This window comes from Saccopteryx leptura, chromosome 2 (assembly GCF_036850995.1).
Source record: "Saccopteryx leptura isolate mSacLep1 chromosome 2, mSacLep1_pri_phased_curated, whole genome shotgun sequence".
Classification (NCBI taxonomy): Eukaryota; Metazoa; Chordata; class Mammalia; order Chiroptera; family Emballonuridae; genus Saccopteryx; species Saccopteryx leptura.
Genome location: NC_089504.1, coordinates 16,143,054 through 16,165,821, shown reverse-complemented (window position 1 = coordinate 16,165,821; position 22,768 = coordinate 16,143,054). Strand labels below are relative to the sequence as shown.

The window sequence follows — 22,768 nt, the reverse complement described above, 5'->3', positions numbered from 1 at the left end:
GTGAGACGGATAAATGTATCACATGACAGAGACAAGCATCAAGAGTGAGTCTTAGATGGATGTAACAGAGGGAATCTGGTCATTTTTAAAAAAATAAAACATCGTTCAGACTTAAATATAAATAAAATAGAAATAATGTAAGTTATTTATTCTTTCTCTGCGGACCAGTACCAAATGGCCCATGGTCCGGTACTGGTCCGCGGCCTGGGAGTTGGGGACCACTGTTCTATTGGATCCCTGGAGACCTTCAATAACATTGTCAATTCTGTTACTGTTTAAAGAAAGCACCTGGTATAGGTGGCTGTACTCATCGAGGCTGGGGAACATTTAAAGTCAAGAAAAGAAGACCCAGTCAACAAAAGTGAAAGGGGCCCTTAACATCTGGCAATTCCAGTCCAACCTTCCTCTCTGAGCATGATCCTGCTCTTTTGCTGATAGGAAACTCTTAGCTTCTTCCTCCTCCCTTAAACAAATACTACATGGGGAATTGTTGAAGGAGATGCTTCCTACCTTCTAAGGACACAGAGGGGCTACTGGGAGATTCAAAACTAAGGCATAAAATCCAAAAACACTATACAAAGAGCTTAATTGATAATAAAAAGTAGCATCATGTCTGGTACACAGTAGCAGACTGTGTTGAATAAATATATTTCAAGTAGGGAATGTCAGTGATCTATTATGAAGATGAAAGAGGATAAGGCTGGAGACAATAATTATGGAAGACTGTGATGTGTGTGGAATGTGGGCAGAGTCTTGAAACACAGGCTTGGCTTTGAATAGATGAAGGGCATCCACCCTGTTCCACGCAGAGGGCTTAGTGTGCACAGAGACTAGTATGTGAATATCCCGGATCAATTTAAGTCTTGTTCAAAGCAAGGACCCTATATCTTCCTGCTTTTTCTTTTCTCAGCTTTGTTTTATTTTAGTCTATATCTTAATTGCTTAACATGTACTATTTTTGATGGATTCACTCTTTTCTGACCTATTTCATTAGCTAGTGAATGCATGATCTTGCACAGCGCTAAGAGGAAGGAGGAAGCAGGTAGGAGGTTAGGTTCTATTTTGGTTGAATATAAATATTTTTCTGTCCTGTTCCTGCATCAGAATGTGGCCCCCTGTAGGTACCTCTGAACCTTACAGGAGTCCCAGCTGTTGTCTTGTACCTGCTAAGTTCTGCTTGTCAAATTCTGCTTCTGAAAAGCATGAGGCGGGGAGAAACACAGGGACTGCACCTTTTGCAAAAAGGCATCCTGATACCCTTCCCTGAGCAAACCCAGGGATTTCAGACTGGCAGATAGAGGGCTTTATGGCTCCAACAGCCATTGTGAACTCCAGCGTAATGAAGGCATGCAGGTCAATTACCCATCTGTTTGTGTTTCTATTGCTGTGAGTTACGGTACCCGTCGCTGACAGCTCATTGGAGTGGAATGAAAATAAGACGATAATTCACCGGGTGAAACTGTGCAGAAAGGGCAAAAAGGCTATGATCTCATTCAGAAGTTCAGCCCTGTCTCCATGATGGGTCACTTGCTCTCTGGGAAATAAAGAAAGGCAGCTACCTGGAGGGGGGAAAGAGGGTGGGTTCTGGCTCCCCCTTCTGGGGAGACTAACATTTTCTCTTCCAACGGATTGCCGTCCACTCTGTGGGATCTTAGGGAGTAGACTTGGATGAAGGATGCAGGCATGTGAAATTCAGCACGACAAAACCAATGCCTTTATAACTATCCGAAGTCATGGGGTTCGATGGGACGGTGGCTTTAGTGGGTAGAGAAATCCCTCCTCTTCACTAAAAGTGCACAAGCCGGATTGGAAAGCAGCCATTGTAAGAATGTTCTAAATAACCCAAGGTCCAAATGGGGCATATTATGTTGTATTGTCATTGATACATATCCGGTGCCCCTCCCTGCAGTGTCCTCCCTTTGAAAACATTATACACCCCTACCATCTGAAACCAGGTGGTTTCACACAATGTGTTTTGGCCAATCAAATGGGAGTGGAAGTGATAAGTAAAACCTCTAAAATAAAGCTGTAAGACCCAGCACATGAGCTTCTTTCCCCATCTGTCTTTCCCCGTCCCCCCAGGAACAGCGAGGCCCCCAGAGGGGCAGAATCCCCACTGACTGGGACCACATTGTAGCATCAGTAAGAAAGGAGAGTTTACTTTTGCGAACCACTGAGATTCGGGGTTGTTTGTTAGCACAACATAACCCAATCCACACTGACAGATACCAGAGTGGGAAAGCCATGACCCAGGGGCCAACTTAACCCACCACTTAATTTTGTAAATTAACTGTACTGGAGCACAGACACAAAGATTTAGCTATTGCCTATTGCTGATTTCACATTCCAATGAAAGAACCGACCACTTGCAACAGAGACTGAGTGTGGCCCACAGATCCTAACACCATCTGCCTCTTTTCTGAAAAGAGTTTGTCAGCCCCTGGACTAATTGCTCATTAGGATTCTCTCAACCCTGACTTGCTGAGAGTCTACTCTGAGCTGTCATTCATTCATTCATTAGGCAAAGATCAATTAGTGATCTTTCTGTGTCAGGCCCTCTTCTAAACTCTGGAGAAAAGACCAGGAACTCAAAACAAATTTTCCCGCTCTCACGGAACCCACCTTTCAGTGAGGGAGAAACACCGTAAGTGAATAACCAAAAATGGAGGAGGGTATGTACTGACTACAGGTATGAGGGGCAGGGTGACTTCGAAATGACAGTTTCACTTTCAAACAGAGAATATGGTCTAAACCAGGGGTCTCAAACTCGCGGCCCACCCACCAATTTTGTGCGGCCCGCAGACTAATCAAACTTCATGGATTAGTCTGCGGGCCAGTCTGCGGCCGCACAAAATTGGTGGGCGGGACGCATGCGGCCCGCGGGCCGCGAGTTTGAGACCCCTGGTCTAAACTATAACATTGCCAAGGATAAAGAAGCAAACATACTTTTTAAAATTAAATTTCATAAAATTCCAACACGAAGATACCCTTGAAACTTTAAGGAGAGGTTGATTTCATTTAAATAAAAGCTTCTTCATAGAATTCATGATAAAAAAAACAAATTTGATGCCTACAAGACTCTGTGTCGCCTGATCCCTGGAACAGCAGATGTCTCTGAAATCTTCCCTCACCTATCACCCTGCCCTTGCTACATCCTGGAACACCGCTGCCTCTGTCCCCCGTGTGCCAAGTTCTGCCCTGTTCAAACGCTGGCCCAGCCGCGATTAACGGCGTGACCGTGGGAAGCGTAGGCTCAGGGGCTTAACTTCTCTGACCCTCAGTACCCTCGTGAAAGCTGCCATTGTAGGACTGGAGCAAAAACTAAACAACTCATTTCATATCTTGACTGTGGCAGCACCTCGATGTCGTGATGGGATATGTGTGTCAAGCCAGAGAACCTGTTTACCTCAAAAGGGTAAATTTTTCTGGAGGTAAATTATACTTCATGAATTGGAAAACAAAATTCATTGTAGAACACACATCATAAGTCTTGGTTCACGGCTGTTGTCCAACTAACACAATTCCCCATCCTCATCTGATTTTCGCCGCTTTCCCTGGGGGCCTTTGGCAATCGCTGGCATCACCCGTTGGCACCCAAGAGCACCTTGCCCATATCGCAGATGGTCGGAGAACACTGAAGACATCGTATTATGTGTGTTCAGGTTCTTGTTCCTCCCGGTCTGCGAGCTCCTCGTTCATCTCCCACTTCCCTGCCACCTGCCCATAAATGAGAACAGTACAAGTGTCTGAATGAAGGTGACCGTAGACATAATGTGCTTCTTTGTTCTTTGGGGATTGTGGTTCCCTGCTCTGTGCCTGGCCAGTCCCACCTCTGTCCAGCCATCTCTCCTGAGCAGGACCTGTGTCACCTTTCCTAACATCACAGTTTGAAACCTTTAGTTACTTTAACTTCAACTCAGTATTGAAAGGGACAGGCAGGTGCTCCAAGGATACAAAAGGGCCTGACTACTAATTTTAGCACATATTATTTTTTTTTGGGGGGGGGGGCATTCATAGCTATAATTAGAACTCTTGAGGGCTTCGATTTTTTTTTAACATTTCTTTGCATTCTTTCCAAGACACCAAGCACAGTCCTAGATCACAGTAGGTGTGCAAAGATAAAACCGTTCAAGTCGGCAGCTATTTGGAAATCACTTTCCTCCATCACTTTATAAAGTCAGGTGTTGTCCTAGATGCGAGAGACACGGAAAATGAATAAGACATGATTTCTGACCTCAAGAAGCAAGGGAATAGGACTGTACCCAAATTCTATGCACAGTCCAGCCTTTGCCAAGCTGTACGTCACAGCATCATCAATCTGCAGATGTACCAGATCTAACCCAGTCGGAAAAATGTGTATTGAATCCACTTCTTGCAACTCATAATATGTATGAACACAGTTAAGGCGCTGAGAAAGCCTACAGTAAGCAAGTGTGGTTTATGCCATTTAATATGGGGCTTCAGTACTATTGAGCTTTTGTTAAGTTACAGCGTGGTAATGAATAACCTCAAAATCTCAGTGGCTTATAACCACACGGTTTATTTACTGCTCATGCTTCATGTGGGCAGGGCTTTGACTCTTCCCTAGAAGTCTTCTTCATCTCGGATCTAGACTGAAGGAGCAGCCGTTCTCACTCGGGCATACGCCATTCGTGTGACAGAGGGAGAGTGCAAAAGTCAAGACAGTGCCGCTCGAGTGTCCGCTAAGATGCCCCTCGAGTGTCTGCTAAGATGAGGCCTGCATTTGGTCCTCTCACATCCCATTGGCCAGAGGAAATCACTTGGCTCAGTCCAATGTCAACTACGTAGGTAAGACAGATTACACCTCCCGCAGGACAGCACCGCCAGTCACGTAGCAGTGCACTGCTGATCCCAACAGAAAGTCAACAATGGGATTGTGTAATCTACTGCAAAATAAACTTATTTTTGTGCCAAACCTTTTTTTAAAATGTAATTATCATATCCTTCAGCAATTCCACTCTTAAGGTAGATACCCAAAAGAATTGGAGACAGGTATCCAATCAAAAACATGCACACAAATGTTCGTAGCAGCAATGTCCACAGTGGTTCAAAGGTGGAGGCTCTCTACATGTCCATCAACCTATGACTGGGTAAACAAAATGTGGTACAAGCATAACATGAAATGTAAGCTAGCCATGAAAAAAAATGAAGGACTGTAATACTTATCAGTATTACAATGTGGATGAACCTTGAGAACATTTTGTAAAATCAAAACAGACAGACAAAAAAAAATCCCCCACATACTGTATTATTTCATTGATATGAAATATCCAGAATAAGCAAATCCATAAAGACAGAAAGCAGATTAATACTTCCAGGGCTCAGTGAGAGGGCGGAATGGGAAATGACTGCTTCATGGATACAGAATCCCCATTTGGGGTGGCGAACAAGGTCTGGAGTTAAGCCATGATGGTGGTTGCACAACAGTGTGAACGTACTCAATGCCACTGAACGGTGCACTTTCAAATGGTTAAATAAACTTTATGTAATGTGTATTTTACCGCAATAAAAACTAAGATTCAAAACAAATTGACTTGACAGTTCAAAGAAACTTAAATTGAGTACATCGTTGATGAATACCTACTCTAAGCAAAACACTGAACTAAGAAGAAGCGGATAATGAACAAATAAAAAAAAAAGGATATGGCCGTGTCTCTCAGGGATCTTAGTGACAGTTTGGTCGCAAATATGTACAGTTATGCACATAAGACAAGGCAGAGTGCGTCTAGAATGTAACAGAGGTGCATCGAAACTCCATGTTTGCAGTGCCAAAGGAGAGCTTGATTCTAACTGAGATGATTTGGGGAGTGAGGACTAAAAATTGACTTAATAATCTTAAAAAGCACCACTTCTATCAGAATCAATGAATTAACATCCATGAGTGACTTATTTCAGTTTTCGCCATCTTGACACCTGGTTTCTGCACAATCAATGAGCTCAACAAATAACTGGATGAGAGGGACATGGTTGCCAGAGGAGATCGTATCCCCACACTGATCATCATCACTCAGGGTTTCCATGCTGCATACTCAGTCAAGAGTTTATGGAAAGGTACAACCCCGTCTGACCACACACCAACTGGTCAGTGCTCTGCTATCCGTTCTCTCAACATCAGCCTATACCCCATCAGCATTTTCACCTCTTTGTACAAGTCTAAGTCTTGAGTCAACAAACGTTTCCCAATTTCCCCAGGTGGGAGGCAGCACTGTCCTTGGTCCTGGACACCCGGAATGTTGCGAGGCCTCAGGAATTGTCTGTTATAAAGGCATTTGATCCTTTGGAAAGTATGAGAATAGGTATGGAAATGGCACACCTACCCACCTACACAAGTGGGCAAATAATTTTAGGAAAATCACAGACTTTCTAAAGTAACTAGCAGAACCTATAAGCACAGAAACAGGGCTATATGACCACTTGCTCTAAAAAAAAGAACCATGATTATGATTTATATGCTCCAGGGTCATAAACAATATGGTGTATACAATTTAAGGGCACTGGCACTGAGTGGACTTGGGTTCCAAGTCTTGCTTTGCCACCTACAAGAGAGTTAAGTTCTGGGAGCCTCAACATTCAAATCTGGAAAATGGACCCCAGTTGAGGTATACACAAGATACTAATATTAACAAATTACTTCTCTACCTGGCACATGAGAATTATTCAGTAAATCGCAGCTATAATTACTATTTTATATCAGCCCCCTTGGTTTTTCCTTTGGGTGCTTGCTACATATTTTCCTATTAAATGTAGAATAACGGCTCCCAGGCAGAGGGGTTTTTATTCCTGTTTTGCAGATCAGAAGCCCCGAAGAAGCCCAGTGACGGAACTAGTCCACGGTCTTACCACCATTAAATGTGCTCTCCTGATCTTCCCCATTTTATTTGTCTTCTGGTTGGCTCTGTAATTGACATTTCAATCCGCTTCTCAAGAGGGAGGCCCCTGCTCAGTCTGATAATGCGGAGGACAGGGCGCTCCTCGGCTCATAAGGAAAGCCAGCCCTCGGGTGTCCGCAGCGGAGTGAACACCAGCGACCCTATCGGGCATGGAGCTGCTGCTCTTCTATCCAGCAGGCCTTACAGACAGAGCCACGGGAAGGCGGAAACAAGGACTCTCTTCCGTGCCTCCCAGGCCCTGCTAATGGGACACGAGCCACTGACCGAGACCCTGGGGCGATTCTAATGAGGACTCATCCCCATGATGCACAGGCCACAGTCACTCAGTGGTCCACCCTGGAATCATAAGGCCACATGAGGTGACAGGGGTCTGGGATAGGAGGAGCTTATGAGAAGGAGACCTGATCACATCGTGTCCCCTCTCCTTCTACGGCTACCGTTGGGCAGGGACAACCCTACCCACAGCTAGAATGCGCTGTGCTGACTCAGAGCTCCCTCAGAGAAGTAAGGCAGCCTTCGGAGCTCAGGTGAGTAAGGCCCCAAAGCTGGGGGATCTCGGAAAAGAGATTTTATCTTTATGAGCCTCCATTTTACCATCTGCATAATGGGGAGAATGATCCCTACCTCTTGGTTGGTGGAAGGGACGAACTGGCTAGTGGATATAAGCAATTGCCTAAGAAGGAGCAGCCACTCAAACACGTGTTATTTCAAATACTTCTACAATCTCTGTTCCTCTCTTTCTACCTCCCTCTACAATCTCTGTTCCTCTTTCTACCTCTCGTTGAAAGATGATTTTGAAAATAATCATCTCCACTCCATGTACGATGCCTAGCTACTGAGGAAAGAGACTATCGGTGCTGTTTCTCTTCCAGGCCTCCTCCTCATGCTCCTCCATCTCCTTCCCCTTTCTCCCCTTCTTCTCTTCCTCTTCTCCATCCTTTTCTCCTCCCTCCCTCCCTCTCTTCTTCTTTCTCCCTCTTCTGTCCTCCTCCTAATCTTCCTCCTTCTGGTGTCACTTTAGCACCGATCATGTACAAAAATCAAATTCAACAAATACGTATTGAGTTGCTATGCCCACAGTACTGTGCCGAGTGTGATGAAATCCAAAGATGGCCAGGCTCAGCCCCTCCCTCAAAGAGAAGAAATAAAACCGAAACACAAATGAATATGCTGCAGCAAGATGAGTGAAAATATGCCATAAAAAAAGATCTTAAAAACGGCTTTTCAGCCCTGGCCAGTTGGTTCAGTGGTAGAGTACTAGTCCGGCATGTTGAAATTCTGGTTTCGATTTTCAGCCAGGGCACACAGGAGAAGTGCCCATCTGCTTCTCCATCCTTCCCTGTCTCCTTTATCTCTGTCTCTCTCTTCCCTCAGGCAGCCAAGGCTCCACTGGAGCAAACTTGGCCCAGGTGCTGAGGATGGCTCCATGGCCTCCACCTCAGGAACTAGAATGACTCCGGTTGCAATGAAGCAATGCTCCATATGGGCAGAGCATCGTCCCCTAGTGGGCATGCCAGGTGGATCCTGATGGGGCACATGTGGGAGTCTGTCTCTCTGCATCCCCATTTCTCACTTCAGAAAAATACAAAAAAAAAGGCTTTTAGAAGAAGTGGTATTTGGAGGATGAAGGAGTGTGCCCCTGCCTGGAAGACATAATACCCAATTCTGTAGAAGAGGAACATACACGATGAAGAGTGCTGTCCACGCAAGGTAGCACAGCAGTTGGCACACAGTAGGCCCTCAGGAAATGGTTGTTACATTGAACTGGATTCACTATGAAGTGGAACGAGAAGGGTAAGAGTGCAGAGAAAGCAGAGCTCACTGTGTTCTGGGAAATTCATTTAATTATTTATTCATTCATTCATAAATAAATTTAACAAATATACTCTGAGCACAATTTATGTACCAGGTTCTAGATATTATGCTACAGATCGAGAAAGTCCCTACCATTGAGGAATTTACACTTCACTTGGAGAGTCAGATTGGTAATAAAGTGAGTGTGTGTGTCAGTGAATGTATGAGTGTGTGTGTGTATGTGTGAGTGTGTGTGTGTATGTGTGAGTGAATGTATGAGTGTGTGTGTATGTGTGAGTGTGTGTGTGAGTGAATGTATGAGTGTGTGTGTGTATGTGTGTGTGTGAGTGTGTGTGTGAGTGTGTGAGTGAGTGTGTGTGTGAGTGTGTGAGTGTGTGTGTATGTGTGTGTGTGTGTGTGTGTGTGTATGTGTGTGTGGCAAGTCCTAGATACGAAGGAGGGTAGGATGCCTGATAACCTGGGGAGAGAAAGGCAGAGAATATTCCTTGGGAGAAATGGAAGTTCAGGAATTTAAGAGATGCTGTGCAAAGGTACAAAGGAATACAAACTAAAAATTTTAAAAGATGCCTGCGGTGAAAGGTAAGAAAGTCCACGGGCCTGGGGTAAAGGTGCAGGGATGTGCAGGCCGGCGGAATAAGACAAAGACAAGAAATTAGGCAAAGGTTTGATTATGTTGCTCGGGGCCAAGTTAAGAAGTTTAAACTTTATACCAACATCTCTACTGTGCAAGTGAAGGGTTTGAAGCAGGAGAAGTGACAGCACTGGATTTGACTTTAAGAAGAGCACACCTGCGTCTGAGGCAGCGGTGGGGGCAGGAGTGATCAGAGTCCGGAGGCGGCCTGGCAATCTCTGCAGCGGTCCAGAGAAGGGCGGGGGGGGGGGGGGGGGGGGGGGGAGGGACGGGAGACCGGAAGGGGCGGAGCCAGGGCGGGTGCAGAGGGAGGGATCCCTGCGGCCAGGTGGACGGACGTCTGTGCTGGGCACGGCAAGACAACTGAACTCAGAGAGAGGACAGAGGTCGTTCCAAGCATGACGAGACTCTGAGTGTGTGAGTGACAGGGATAGAGCCTGGTCTGCAGGGAGCTGAGGCTTCAAACAGGGACAGAGACAAAGAAACAAAGGAGGGGGGAGGAAGGGAAGGATCAGGAAAAGGAAAAAAGAAGGAAGAAGGAGAAGGGGGAAGAGAAATAATTTGAGATCAGGAAGTGGCCTGACCTGTGGTGACACAGTAGATAAAGCATGAGGTCGCCGGTTCAAAACCCTGGCCTCGCCTGGTTGAGGCACATATGGGAGTTGATGCTTCCTGCTCCTCCCCCCTCCCCTTTCTCTCTCTCTTTCCTCTCTAAAAGTAATAAATAAAATCTTAAAAAAAAAAAGACAGGTCAACAAGTGAAATGGACCATTTGGTTAGAAAGAGGCCCTCAAAACATACCCGTCTCAGGTGGTCCTGTCTGGAGGGGCAGAGGCTGGACGATGCCTCACCGTACCAGTCCTTCACCCCACAGCCCCTCACTGCCCAGCCTCCTGTCTTTTAAAGATCTCTGCCTTTTTCCTGTTTATCTTTCTCCCTGGGGAGCTGAGAATAGGCTAATGACCTCAGTCCCACTTTCATGAAGAAAAATATCACATGCCACAGGACCTAAGATGCCATTCCCTGTGAGACATATCACTGTTTTAAGTACAATGAGAAAGAAACAGCCTGCCCATTAAACTATGACACATCATCAGTTATAAGAAACATTCTAATGTCAGAGACAAAACTTCAATCTATGAAAAGAAACCTGGAGAAAAGGTCAAGAAAGTGCTCCCATTACCACATCTATGAACTGTAGCCACCTCTGGGCCCCCACGTTCTCCCATCCACCCCTCACCGTGGATGAACCAGCAGGCGTTATTAGGTAAGGCAAATGATTTCATTCTTACCCAAGACCCTATTCGCTCTTCTCTACTCAACTTAGACCTTAAAATCATCCCTCTGTCTTGCAGAATCAATTTTCCCTCTCCGAATAATGATTTCCATCAGTGTATAAAAGTTTTGTTGCTTCCACATTAAAAAGAAGGAAATTCACCCACAGCACATCACTGTCTGTCACTGTGCCATTTACTGCGACATTCCTCTGTAGAGTTTGCTGTATCCCTTGCCTTCATTTCCTCTCTTTCCATTTCCTCTAGAACACGTTCGACTCAGGCTTTCATCCCTATAACTCCACTGCAATCTCTTTTGTCAAGGTCACCAAAGACCTCCATGTTGCTAAACCCACTTCCTCGTTCTAAGTCCTCATCTTAATTCTCCTATCAGTAGCATCTGTCAGCTGACCACATCTCTGTTTGGGAAAACAGTCTCTATTTGGCTTCCAGAATACTACACACCCTCTTGGCTCTTTCCCCACCTCCTTGGCCACTTCTTAGCTCCCTTTTTTTTTTTTGTTCTTCATTATCATCCCATTATCCCAACACTTCAATGTAGAATTCTCCATGGCTCAATAGCTAGATGCCTTCTCTTCTCTGTCTGCCATTTCTCCCAAGGTGATCTGTCCAATCTCACATCATTAAATAGCATCTCTATGCTAATTTATACCTCTGCTTCTCTCCTCTGACTTTCCGAATGCCCGTTCAATATATACATTTGTATATATAATAGACTTCTCAAACTTTGGAAGAAACCCAATTCCTCATGTCTCATCAAAACTGATCCCCTCCCCCGGTCTTCTCCGTATCAGTAAGGCAATTTCATCATTGCATTTACTCAGGCAAAACTTGGGGACCATCTTCTGCTTCTTTCTCTCACAAGTTTCTCAGTCCACGATTGAATAATGTCAGCACTATTTAAAATATATATCCACAATTCAATCACGTCTCATAACCCTCATTGCCACTGTCATGGTCCGGACCACCGTTTTTCCTCACCTTGATAAACACAATAGCCTCTTAACTGGGTTCCTTGTATGTGTTCTTCCCCTCAATCGTCTCTTCTTGTCAAGTCATAGTAACTCATTTACAATGTAAGTCAGGTCAAGTTACTCCACTGTCCACATCTGCAATGGCTTCTCAGTTCATCCTAAGTGATAATTGAGGTCATTACTGCGGTCTACAAATTTCTATATATTCTGTTCCCTCACTGTCTCTAATTGTAATAAAAATATATTTCTTTGCTTAGTTGTTTATTGTCTGTTTACCTCCCTCTATATATTAAATATAAGCTCCAAAATCATTGATACTTAGCTTATAGTCAGCTATTAAAACAATACCTGCCACATAGTTGATGTTCAATAAATATTGCTTAATAAATGAATGGATGTATGAATGAATCAACTTCTGGATCATTCCTAGGTTTTTGCAAAATATTCTCTCTGCATCTCCTCCCACATCAGTGAGCGACTGAGGCAGAGCTCTGCCCTCTGTCCACCTCACCAGATGGGTGCTATTTTAAATTACATGACAACGTCAGTGAGACGCTCAATGGGCTTCTTGGAGCGAGAAGGATGAAAAGAAGAAGTTCTCACTATGTTCTTAACATTATTACTACTAGCAGCTGTTGCTTCCTTGACTACTAATAAACTCTGATTATTCCTATGATCCTTTTCTCTCCTCATTTCTAGTCTCCTCTGATCTCTTTTTCCCCCTCTCCCTTTGCCCTGTTTTGTGGACATTATAAAACACTATAAGGTAAATGTCATTAGAGTGTCTTTCATTATATGTCTATTGACCAGAATACAGCTCTGCAGGATCTCCCCTCCCAGCCTCATTCAGAGGGACCAGGAGAGGAGCAGAGAGGAGCAGCACCCTGGGAAGGAGGAGCAGCACCCTGGGAAGGAGGAGCAGCACCCTGGGAAGGAGGAGCTGCACCCTGGGGAGGAGGAGCAGCACCCTGGGAAGGAGGAGCTGCACCCTGGGGAGGAGGAGCTGCACCCTGGGAAGGAGGAGCAGCACCCTGGGAAGGAGGAGCTGCACCCTGGGGAGGAGGAGCTGCACCCTGGGAAGGAGGAGCAGCACCCTGGGAAGGAGGAGCTGCACCCTGGGAAGGAGGAGCAGCACCCTGAGAAGGAGGAGCTCTGAAGTCGGGCTGTCAGGGTTCAAAGTCTGACTCTGTCACTTACTGAGCAAGCTCTCTCAGCCCTGTTTCCTCACCTATAAAACTGGGGTGATATCTACACCTTCTTCACAGCAATGCCGTGAGGTTCAAAAATGTAACAAATATAATTATATCACACAAATACGTCTAAGTTGAAGTAAATATAACAAAACTAATTTAGCGCAATCCCTGTCTCAAACAAATGAGCCGAATGAAGAGTATCTGTTGTGACGTCTGGGTCCCCGGCCTCTGTCCCTGCAGCTTGCTCCTCACTGGGCTGGACCACCTGCTTTTTTACGTTCCGGGTGGATTCATGTTTTCTCTTTCCAGAGGATGGCAAGAGGAAGCACAGTATTAAATAAAATTTTATGAGCTGCATGTTATATACACAGAAACATATGCATATTATACATCAAGTGTGTACATCTCTATATGTATTTTCACAAAGTAAACACACCTACATGTTCCCACCTAGAGCAAGAAATGAAACATTACCGATACTTCCAGAAACATCTCTGGTCTCCCATCAGTCACTTCCCCATTCATCCTCCCCAAAGGTTCATGCTCTCTGGATTCTAAAACAATGTATCCGTTTCCACTGGTTTTGACCTGTTTGGGAATGGAATCACCATGCATATTCCCTGGTGTCTAGCTTCTTTTCATGCAGTGTTATCTCTGTGGGATTCTTCCATGTTGTTGCCTGAAAGGGGGTTTATTCTATTCTCGCATCTATGGTTGTAGTAGCTCATCATGTCAATGTATGACAACTTATTTATCCATTTTCTTGTTGATGGGCATTTGGGGCTGCTTCCACTTGGAAATTCTGAAGAAAGCGACTATGAACATTCATGTCTTTTGGCGATCATGGGTAACATTTCTTTTGGGCACATTCCTGGGAGTTGTAATTGCTGGGTCAGATGGTGAGGACATATTGAGTTTTTAGTAAATCCTGCCGAAGAGTTTTCCAAAATAATGGTCTACTCCCCAGTCCCCCCACCGCAGCAATGCGTGTAAGTCCCCAGCCCCTGCATTGTCACTCCTTGCTATTGTCAGTGTTGCTCATTTGAGCCAGACTGACTGCTGTGTTATGATGCTGAATTGTGGTTTTAATTTACATTTTCCGAGGACTAGAAAAGTTAATTACCTTCTCAGCTGTTTATTTGCTACTTTGATATTCTGGTTCGTGAAGTGCCTGTTCACATCTTTTACCCATTTTCTTGTCTTACCGGATTGTCTGTCTTCCCCTTATTGGCTTTAGGAGTTATTGATGTGTTTGCGCAGGAGTTCTCTGTCAGACACATATATCACAGATATTTCCTTCCGCTCGGTAGCTTGCATTTTCATTCTGTAAATAGCAGCTTCCGAGGAACAGAAGTTCTTCATTTCAATGTAGTCCAACTTATCAATCTTTTCCTTATATTTAGTGGGGTGTTTTTTTGTTTGTTTGTTTTTTTATAATCTGCCGAGCAAATATCAGACTGCTGAAAAGTCATGAGATATCCTACTGTCTTATATTTAAGAAACCTCTTTCTCCTACCTCCCAGCACTGGAGGATAATTCTCCCTGGGATACCACTTCCCCCCTCTGAGTCCTCCCCCTGGACAGAGAGAACGAAGCACTCCCTTTGCAGCTTCTCCCCAACAGTGCGCATTACTTTTCTGATCTCTATTGTATGTGACCTGAATCCCATGCATCTTCCTGCCCTTCCTCTCCGCCTCACCCCCACAGTCCATTCCCTCAGTTATCTAAATTCATCACAGTCTCTTGACTAAATCCTGGCCGTGATGCCTTCTAAGTAATTTTAAAATTGGACTATTTTTCTCAGCCCCAACTGCTACCTCCATGCCTAAATTTGCAACATCTCATTTTAAGGATGGCAATGGCTGCTACCTGGTTACCACCCATGACCTCCCCTTCTCTAATTCATTGACCACGCAAAAGCCAGCCTGGACTTCCAAAACACCAACCGCTTCATGCTACGTCATTACCAAAAACCCTTCCATGGTGTCCATTATTCTAAAAAGAATGTTTGACCCATGACTGTGCTGCAGAGGCCTTCCAGGATGTCAAAGATTCCTCTGTCTTCCTCACCGTTCACCGTTGATGCCTTTGCTTTAATCTCCTGACTTTTTCAGCAACTCCGGTGCCCCTTCATAAAGACTGTGTCTGCCTCCCTATCCACGGCGCTGCCTCCCTATCCACGGCGCTGCCTCCCTATCCACGGCGCTGCCTCCCTATCCATGGCGCTGCCTCCCTATCCACGATGCTGCCTCCCTATCCATGGTGCTGCCTCCCTATCCACGGTGCTGCCTCCCTATCCATGACGCTGCCTCCCTATCCACGGCGCTGCCTCCCTATCCATGATGCTGCCTCCTTACCCATGGCGCTGTCTCATCTTCCTCCTTCAGGTCTTATCCTGTGCATTGTTTTTAGCAAGAAAACTTCCCTGACTTCCCAGTAAGTTAAGTTCCCGTACTAACTGGTATACCATAAACCCTCCTGTTTCTTCCTCACAGGAACTAACATCACTGGCACACCCAAGGCAGTTCTGACTTTATTAGGTGTTACCAAACCCAATTAAAATACATTATGCCTATTGTTGCTCGTTGAAGTTCATCTTCTCTGATAAGAGTGTAGATTTCCTTGGGGTAGAAACAGTGTCTTATTTGCTCCTGTATCCTTGCGCCTAGCTCAATGCCAATATGGTTTCTTAAAAGATATATACAGGGTGGCACAAAAATAGGTTTACAGTTGTTCATATGAAAAGTAATATAATAATGGGTAAATAATATTAAAAGAATAATAACCTGTTTGGGGCACTCATCACTGGAAACTGAATTTTGCCACACTCTTTACATAGCAAATGCAGTGAACTGATTTGTTTTCCTATACCCATGCAATAACATTGGATTTGGCACATAACCAGGCTCAAGATAAGACTGCATAAAACCCTCAAATGTGTATTGAGAGGTCTTAAAGAAGACATGACTAGGGGGCTTGAACACACAATATAGTGTACAGAGATGTATTGTAGAGTTGAGAACCTCAAACCTGTAGAATTGTCAACTAGTGTCAACCTAATAAATTCAATTAAAAAGAAGGCCAGTTACTTCAATCACCCAACCCAATGGAATAATGGTTAAATAACCTGTGCGACATTCCTACCAACCGTCATCTACTTATCAGTCAGTCACTATACACTTCAGCAGGCCATTCGAGGTTTGGCACGAATGTGCCTAAGAAGATCTATTTGATCCCGAGTTTAAAGTGAGATCTACTTTATCTCAGTTAAAGCTGGGTCCTAGGGGTTTCCTGTAAGTAGATCAGGTTTAGTTTGTCTTGCCCGTAGTAATGAATTTGACCATCTCTTCTGCAAGACAATCCTTCAGGTATCTGCAAGATAAGTGTTTCCGCTCCAAGTCAACCTTCGTCCACTATTTATCATAAGACACCTGCCTCAGGCATACTATAGTTTCCTAATGTCCCTCTTGAAGGGTGATGCACACACTTAACTCCAGTCCTCCAGGTGTTCTCTGACCAATCTAGAATAGGACAAAAGTGTCACCTCCTTTTCTGTGTGTGGATAATATACTTCTAATAATGTCACCAATGGCAGACCCTGGTTTGGGGGGACTGAGACTTATACTTTAGTTGCTCACTGAGAAATGTGTTTCAAAATCAGATATGAAAGTGAATATTCAGAATGAGGAAAGATGAGGACTGAAAAGGTGAGGGAACCCTAGACCTCCAGCTTCATTAGCTGAAGGTAAATCAGCCTTTAAATGTCTCTGTGATCTTAACAACTTCCTGGTAACATCCTGCGAATCCCTTCTAAATTTATTCCAATTATAACTTGCGGGGCTCTCCACCTGCGACGTGCACAGCAGGGTGATCAATGCAGACCGAAGCCACACTTCCCGGATCAAACCCTGCTGGCACCTCAAGGTCACTGCAGGTGTCACAGGAACTAACATCACTGGCACACCCAAGGCAGTTCTGACTTTATTAGGTGTTACCAAACCCATCTGTCGAACTCTTTTCTCTACTAGAGGAGGTAGGATGATTCTTCATGTATTTGAGGATATGTTTTGTTTTAACACTAAACCACTTCCTTGACCTGGATTTCCCTGAGGATTTTCATTCAGTGCTCCCCCGGGACACTTCCAAGCCCTTCCTGAACCATTTTCCAAACATCTTCTCTAACAGCGGCATGAACCAGAGTTGTCAAGGAGCTGGAATATAAAAGTCATATTCAGCTCTGCCTGCCAATCTCAACCCAGCTTTCCTCCCACGGACATTCAGAATCACCTTTATCATAGACCCTTCCAGAAGGTCACATTTTTAGTCTGCTCAAAGTTAAAGCATGTCGTTCTTTTTCTGACTACCAAGTTAATATGTGATCGTGGCAGAAAAGTTAGAAAAGGAACTGGAAGCCTGAAGTTAATTATCAATAACCTTTCCATCCAAAGGGAAGCTCTTTTAACATCTAGGCATATTTCCCTGCAATATTCTTCCCTTATTCTTTCATGTTGTTATGTCATAGATTCAATCAAAAACCATCCATTTTTAAATTAATGTGATATCAAATAGTTGTTGCATATACTTGGAAATGATTATTATTTTTAAACAAGAGACAGAGAGAGAGAGAGGGACAGGCAGGGATAGATAGACAGGAAGGGAGAAAGATGAGAAACATCTATTCTTTTTTGTGGCACCTTAGTTGTTTATTGATTGCTTTCTCATATGTGCCTTGACCGGGGAGCTCCAGCTGAGCCGGTGACCCCTTGCTCAAGCCAGAAACCTTGGGCTCAAGCCAGCGACTTTGGGCTACGAGCCAGTGACCTCTGGGCTCAAACCAGTGACCATGGGGTCATGTCTATGATCCCATGCTCAAGCCGGCAACCCAGCATTCAAGCTGGTGAGCCCCCACTCAAGCCAAATGAGCCAGCACTCGAGCCAGTGTCCTCAGGGTTTCAAACCTGGGTACTCAGCATCCCAGGTTGATGCTCTATCTACTGCACCACCGCCTGGTCAGGCTACTTGGAAATTCTTTATAAACAACGTTTTAGTACCTGTCTAATATTATGTTATATGAGCACTGCAGTCATTCACTTAGTCTCGTGTGTAAAATTGGGATCCTTACATTGTTTTTCCTGTTATTATAAAGTATGCTTCTTAAAATAGCACTACCTGTATTTAGAGGCTTATCAGTTTCTCCCTACAATCTCCTCTCCACTTGATGATGAATTAACAGGGGTAAAATTACTTCTTTAAAGGGTATATTATTCTAAGGCCATGAGTATATATGGAGCACCTAACATGGACCTGATATATGGCAGACATTAAATGAATACAAATATTTATCTATAGCAACAAATCAATCCTCAAGTCTGTCTCCGGGCACTGCGGGCAGCGTGAGTTCTCTCGTGTGTGAGCTCCGCTACAAGCACGCACGCTTACACAAGCACATGTGTGTCTGCGTGTCTACACATCCCGAAGACCACAAGTGATGAACAAATAAGGAAAAAGAAGATGACACGGAACCGAGAATTCCATAAACTACCCTGCAGCTCCTGGGTTTCAAATAGCACCTGCCAAAATACATTGAAAATCAAACACCGTAATACAGAAAATCCAGACGATGGGATATGAAACTTTAATATATATTAGATCCGGAGCATCTATAAATAGCACTGTTTAGACATTTTGACCGAAATAATCGGATAAAGCTCACATTTTCATACTTGATATCTGAAGACTAATTAATAGCCATGAATTTACTGTCCTGTCTGTATTCAAATTTTTAAAAGGACTTTATGTCATGACTGTCTTAGTTTCCACTGATTGCTCTGCCTTTCATCCTCTTCCTTCTCCCTGCACATCATGCCCCCCACGCTGCCTCCCCCTTCACCCTCTGGTCCCACCGTTGCCACTGGCACTTACCTTGAAGGTGAAGTTTGCTCTCAGTGCTTTGCAGAAGGACGGAACTCACAGAGTCCAGATTGTCATAACTGTTACAGCCCAAAGGCCCAGTGCGTGTCTCGGTGACCTAGAGCGGACATCAAGGGTGAAGATGTGAGAGAGACACCCTCCTGTGGAACAGACCCTGCACAGTCAGCCCCCAGCAGAGGAAGGGCCCCGGAGAAAGCCTTCTGCTTCCTCAGCATCTGGCCTCAGCATCTGGCCAAGGACCCTGCCTGGCTGTCATCAAGCAGATGACAAGGTAGCAGATCAATCAGGCAGATGGACTAGAACCAGAATGCCCAGGTTCTTTCTATCCATGGTCCCCACTGCACAAAGTCACTTCAAGTATTCTACAAACTAATCAGTGAAAACAGGACAGTATGCAACGTTTCAAAATCATGGGCTCTAGAAGCAGGAGAATCGGTGTTAAGTCCTGGCTGGTCCATTTATTTTCTCTGTGACCTAAGGAAGTCACTTCACTTCTCTAACCTAGAAGTAGTCAATCTTTTCAAGAAAGATTGTGAGACTAGACATAATGGGTGTAGGTCCCTAACACATGGCACATGTTCAAAAATGGGCATCTTACTCTCAAAAATCTCTACAAATTGTAACACACCTATATGCATTATGCATTATTATTAGGCAAGAACAATAAAATTACCCCTATTTTACAAAAAAGAAAATAACATTTCAGCAAGGAGCATAATCAACGCTACCACAGAACAAAACATCCCTATCTGATGTGAGTGCATTTCCAAAATGTTGCCTTAAAATAATATAGAGGGTGGACGATAGGGGGACTGCTATCCAAAAAGATAACCTTGGCACAGGAACGATTTCGTGTGAAAAGAGGTTTCTCTGTTTTGTCAGCCTTCACTTCCGATTGTTTAACACAGGCACATGTAGAACTGTTTGGAAATTTACACCCAGGTATAAAGATACAACACTGGCTGTCAGAGGAAGTGATCACTTGGAAATCAACCGCAGGGACCTCCAAATGCCAGCTCTGTCATTTCCCAGCGGGGAAGCCTTGGGTCTGTGACCTCCTTCTCAGAGCCTCAACGTTCCCATCTTCCCATCTGTAAAATGTTAGTAACCGGCTCACCCATCTCAACAGATAAAGGGGCCATATGTTCAAAGCGTTTAGCACGTAAGAAACAGGAAGTAAATAGAGCACCAATAGCTTTGGTCCTTTTAACAAATAATTTATTCTTCTTCCAATGGAATAAAAACACAGTCATTAGCATATAGATGTTCTCCAGCGATAGTCAAAACTCCCACTTCATTTTGCTAAAGACATAGGGCGGGGGGCAAAAAAAAAAAAAACCAGAAACAAAAACACATAATAATGGCAATAAAAACAATAAAGTGGGCAAAAACCTCCCCACCTGGGCCAGCTGTGTGACACAGCTGGCAGTGAGACCTCTTCTAGCCAGCTGGGTCTCAAGGAAGTGTCAAGAAAGGTTAAAAAAAAAAAAAAAGAAAAGAAAAAGTCCCAGGCTGCCTGGAGAAGACAGTGCCCCTGTAGAAAGGCTTCCTGAGCAGCCGCGGTGCGGCTCCCCTGAGAAAACACTCGGAAGGGGGCCGGCTGCGCTTCCAGGGCGCGCGGAAGAGGATTATCCCGTGACGGTTCGATATCTCAATTCTGCGCCCCAGCCAGTGGGGAGAGAACCATTTGCTGATAATAAAACCCAGGCCTTTGCTTCACTCTGACTCTGATGGCTTCATCAAGATCCATCTCTCTGTGCCTAACAACATAATCCCCCCCAAAACAGACGATTCTTCTCGGATAAGTGGCTCTTTGTTTGCTGATCTGATTTATTTCTCACCACCCCCCACCCTCCTCAGTTACTCCTTCCCACGTTTTTTCTCTTGCCTTGGTCAATTTTGGACTCATCTGCCTGAGTCCCCTACCCCCACCACAGTCAGCACTGCTCCCTGCCCCCCACACAGATACTTTTTTCCTAGAGACACCTCTGAAAGTCTCAATATAAGGATAGGTTTAGATTTTATGCAGAAGGAAAAAATTAGATTTAAGATTGAGAAGTTAAAGGCAGGCATAATCTGGTTTAAAATAAAATTGAGATGCAAAAAAGTAGGCATTGAAACCCTCAGAACAACTAATCAATTTTTTATCAAAAATGCCCTCCCTTATTTTCTTTATAAAGGCAATCGCTGAATTTACTGCACTGAAAATGGAATGTCTTTTTGGTTCCTGTGCTGTAAGGCACTGTATTAAAAGTCTACAGGTCCTCAGGCCCTGGCTGGTTGGCTCAGCTGTAGAGCATCCACCCAGCGTGTGGAAGTACTGGGTTCAACTCCTGGCCAGGGCAAACAGGAGAAGTGCCCATTTGCTTTTCCACCCTTCCCTTTCTCCTTTCTCTCTATCTCTCTCTTCCCCTCCTGCAGTCAAGGCTCCATGGGAGCAAAGCTGGCCCAGGTGCTGAGGACGGCTCTATGGCCTCCGCCTCAGGCACTAGAATGGCTCCAGTGGCAATGGAGCAAGGCCCCAGATGGGCCAAGCATTGCCCCCTGGTGGGCATGCTGGGTGGATCCCAGTCAGTTGGGCACATGCAGGAATCTGTCTGTCTGCCTCCCTGTTTCTCACTTCATAAAAAAAAAAAAAAGTGTACAGGTGCTCGATTTAGCATGGCCATGAAAATTAAAATTAATTAAAATGAAATAAACTTATAAATTTGGTTCCTCAGTAGCCCCATTTCAGGGCCTTCTTGACCTCAAATGACTAGTGGCTATTGTCTTGGCCAGCACAGACCAAGGCATTTCCATCATCTTGGAAAGGTCTGTTGGCTAGCACTGGTGTCGATGAGCATGGTGGAGATAAGCATGCCTGTTTTTATAAATAAAGTTTTATTGGAACACAACCACATGTATTTGTTTACTTATTGTCTATGTCTGATTTTTATGTAACAGTAGCAGAATTGAGCTTTAGCAACGAAGACCATATGATCTTTAAAATTTTAAATATTTGTTATCTGACCTTTTACAGAAAATATTCACTGACCCCTGGTCTAGAGACTAGAGTTTTAGTCCCTGTTAAGGAATTCTCTATCTGTGAAACCCTGAGCAAATGTCTTTAACCCTTGGGTCACAAAAAAAATGGGAGTGGGAAGTAAAAAATGCAGGTCTTTAAAAAATTACTATAACTCAGTAATCTGACTCCTGCTAGGTCTGTGATCATGGGCAAATCATTTACCCATTGTGGCCTCAGTTTCTTCACTTAGGAAGAGAGATGGAAAATCTCCATTCAGGAGAATTTCAGAGGGAATGAGAGAACTGTTGTTAATTGTGCTGTGCCAATAGCCAGGGCTGTCCAATAAATCTGTGCCTATGGCCAGTGCCAATACTATTGCGGGGCACTCGACAGCATTAGTCAGAGTAGTGGCAGGGGGTACTGTTAGGTACGTGGGTACGAAGCCAGGGATTATATGTTCCCCTCCAGAATACTGGATTCAGTGTTGTTGCCATAGGAACCGCCCCACCCAATCCTCCTTCAAGCTGTACCTTGATTGCTCCCGTTGATATCTGGATCTCATGGAGCCTCCTCATGGTGCCATCCCGGTCGACAAAGTAGGACGATGCGAGCTGGTGCAGAGCTTCAACACTTTGAGTGGCATTCCCTGACTTCCTGTCGAGGCGACTTTTGTCCATGTACATGGTCAAGGCCTCCTCCCCTGCATGAAAAGGAAAAAAGCTCAGGCAGGCTGTCCAGCTTTGGAGTAGGAGGAATAGCTCCAGAGTGTAGAGGCCAAAAGGACCCTCAAGCCTCCCACTCTTCTTGCCCAAGTTTCCTCCTGCCACTGAAAATCAAGAGCACAATGAAAGAGGCCCTGGCTAGCTGGCTCAGTGGTAGAGTGTCAGCCTGGCATGTGGAAGTCCCGGGTTCGATTCCCGGCCAGGGCACACAGGAGAAGCGCCCATCTGCTTCTCCACCCTTCCCCCTCTCCTTTCTCTCTGTCTTTCTCTTCTCCTCCCTTAGTCAAGGCTC

The 22,768-nt window shown here is 44.7% G+C and overlaps 1 protein-coding gene across 1 annotated transcript in view; it reads right to left on the bottom strand.

The window, feature by feature from the left end:
- Positions 1 to 22,768, bottom strand: part of BRINP1 (BMP/retinoic acid inducible neural specific 1) — a 177,753-nt gene that overhangs the window by 38,623 nt on the left and 116,362 nt on the right. Inside the window, exons 4-5 of the mRNA XM_066367313.1 lie at positions 22,285 to 22,454; positions 18,742 to 18,847 (exon numbers count right to left, since the gene is read on the bottom strand). Of these exons, the coding sequence (XP_066223410.1) occupies positions 18,742 to 18,847; positions 22,285 to 22,454 (276 nt within the window). The remainder of the gene's footprint in view (positions 1 to 18,741; positions 18,848 to 22,284; positions 22,455 to 22,768) is intronic.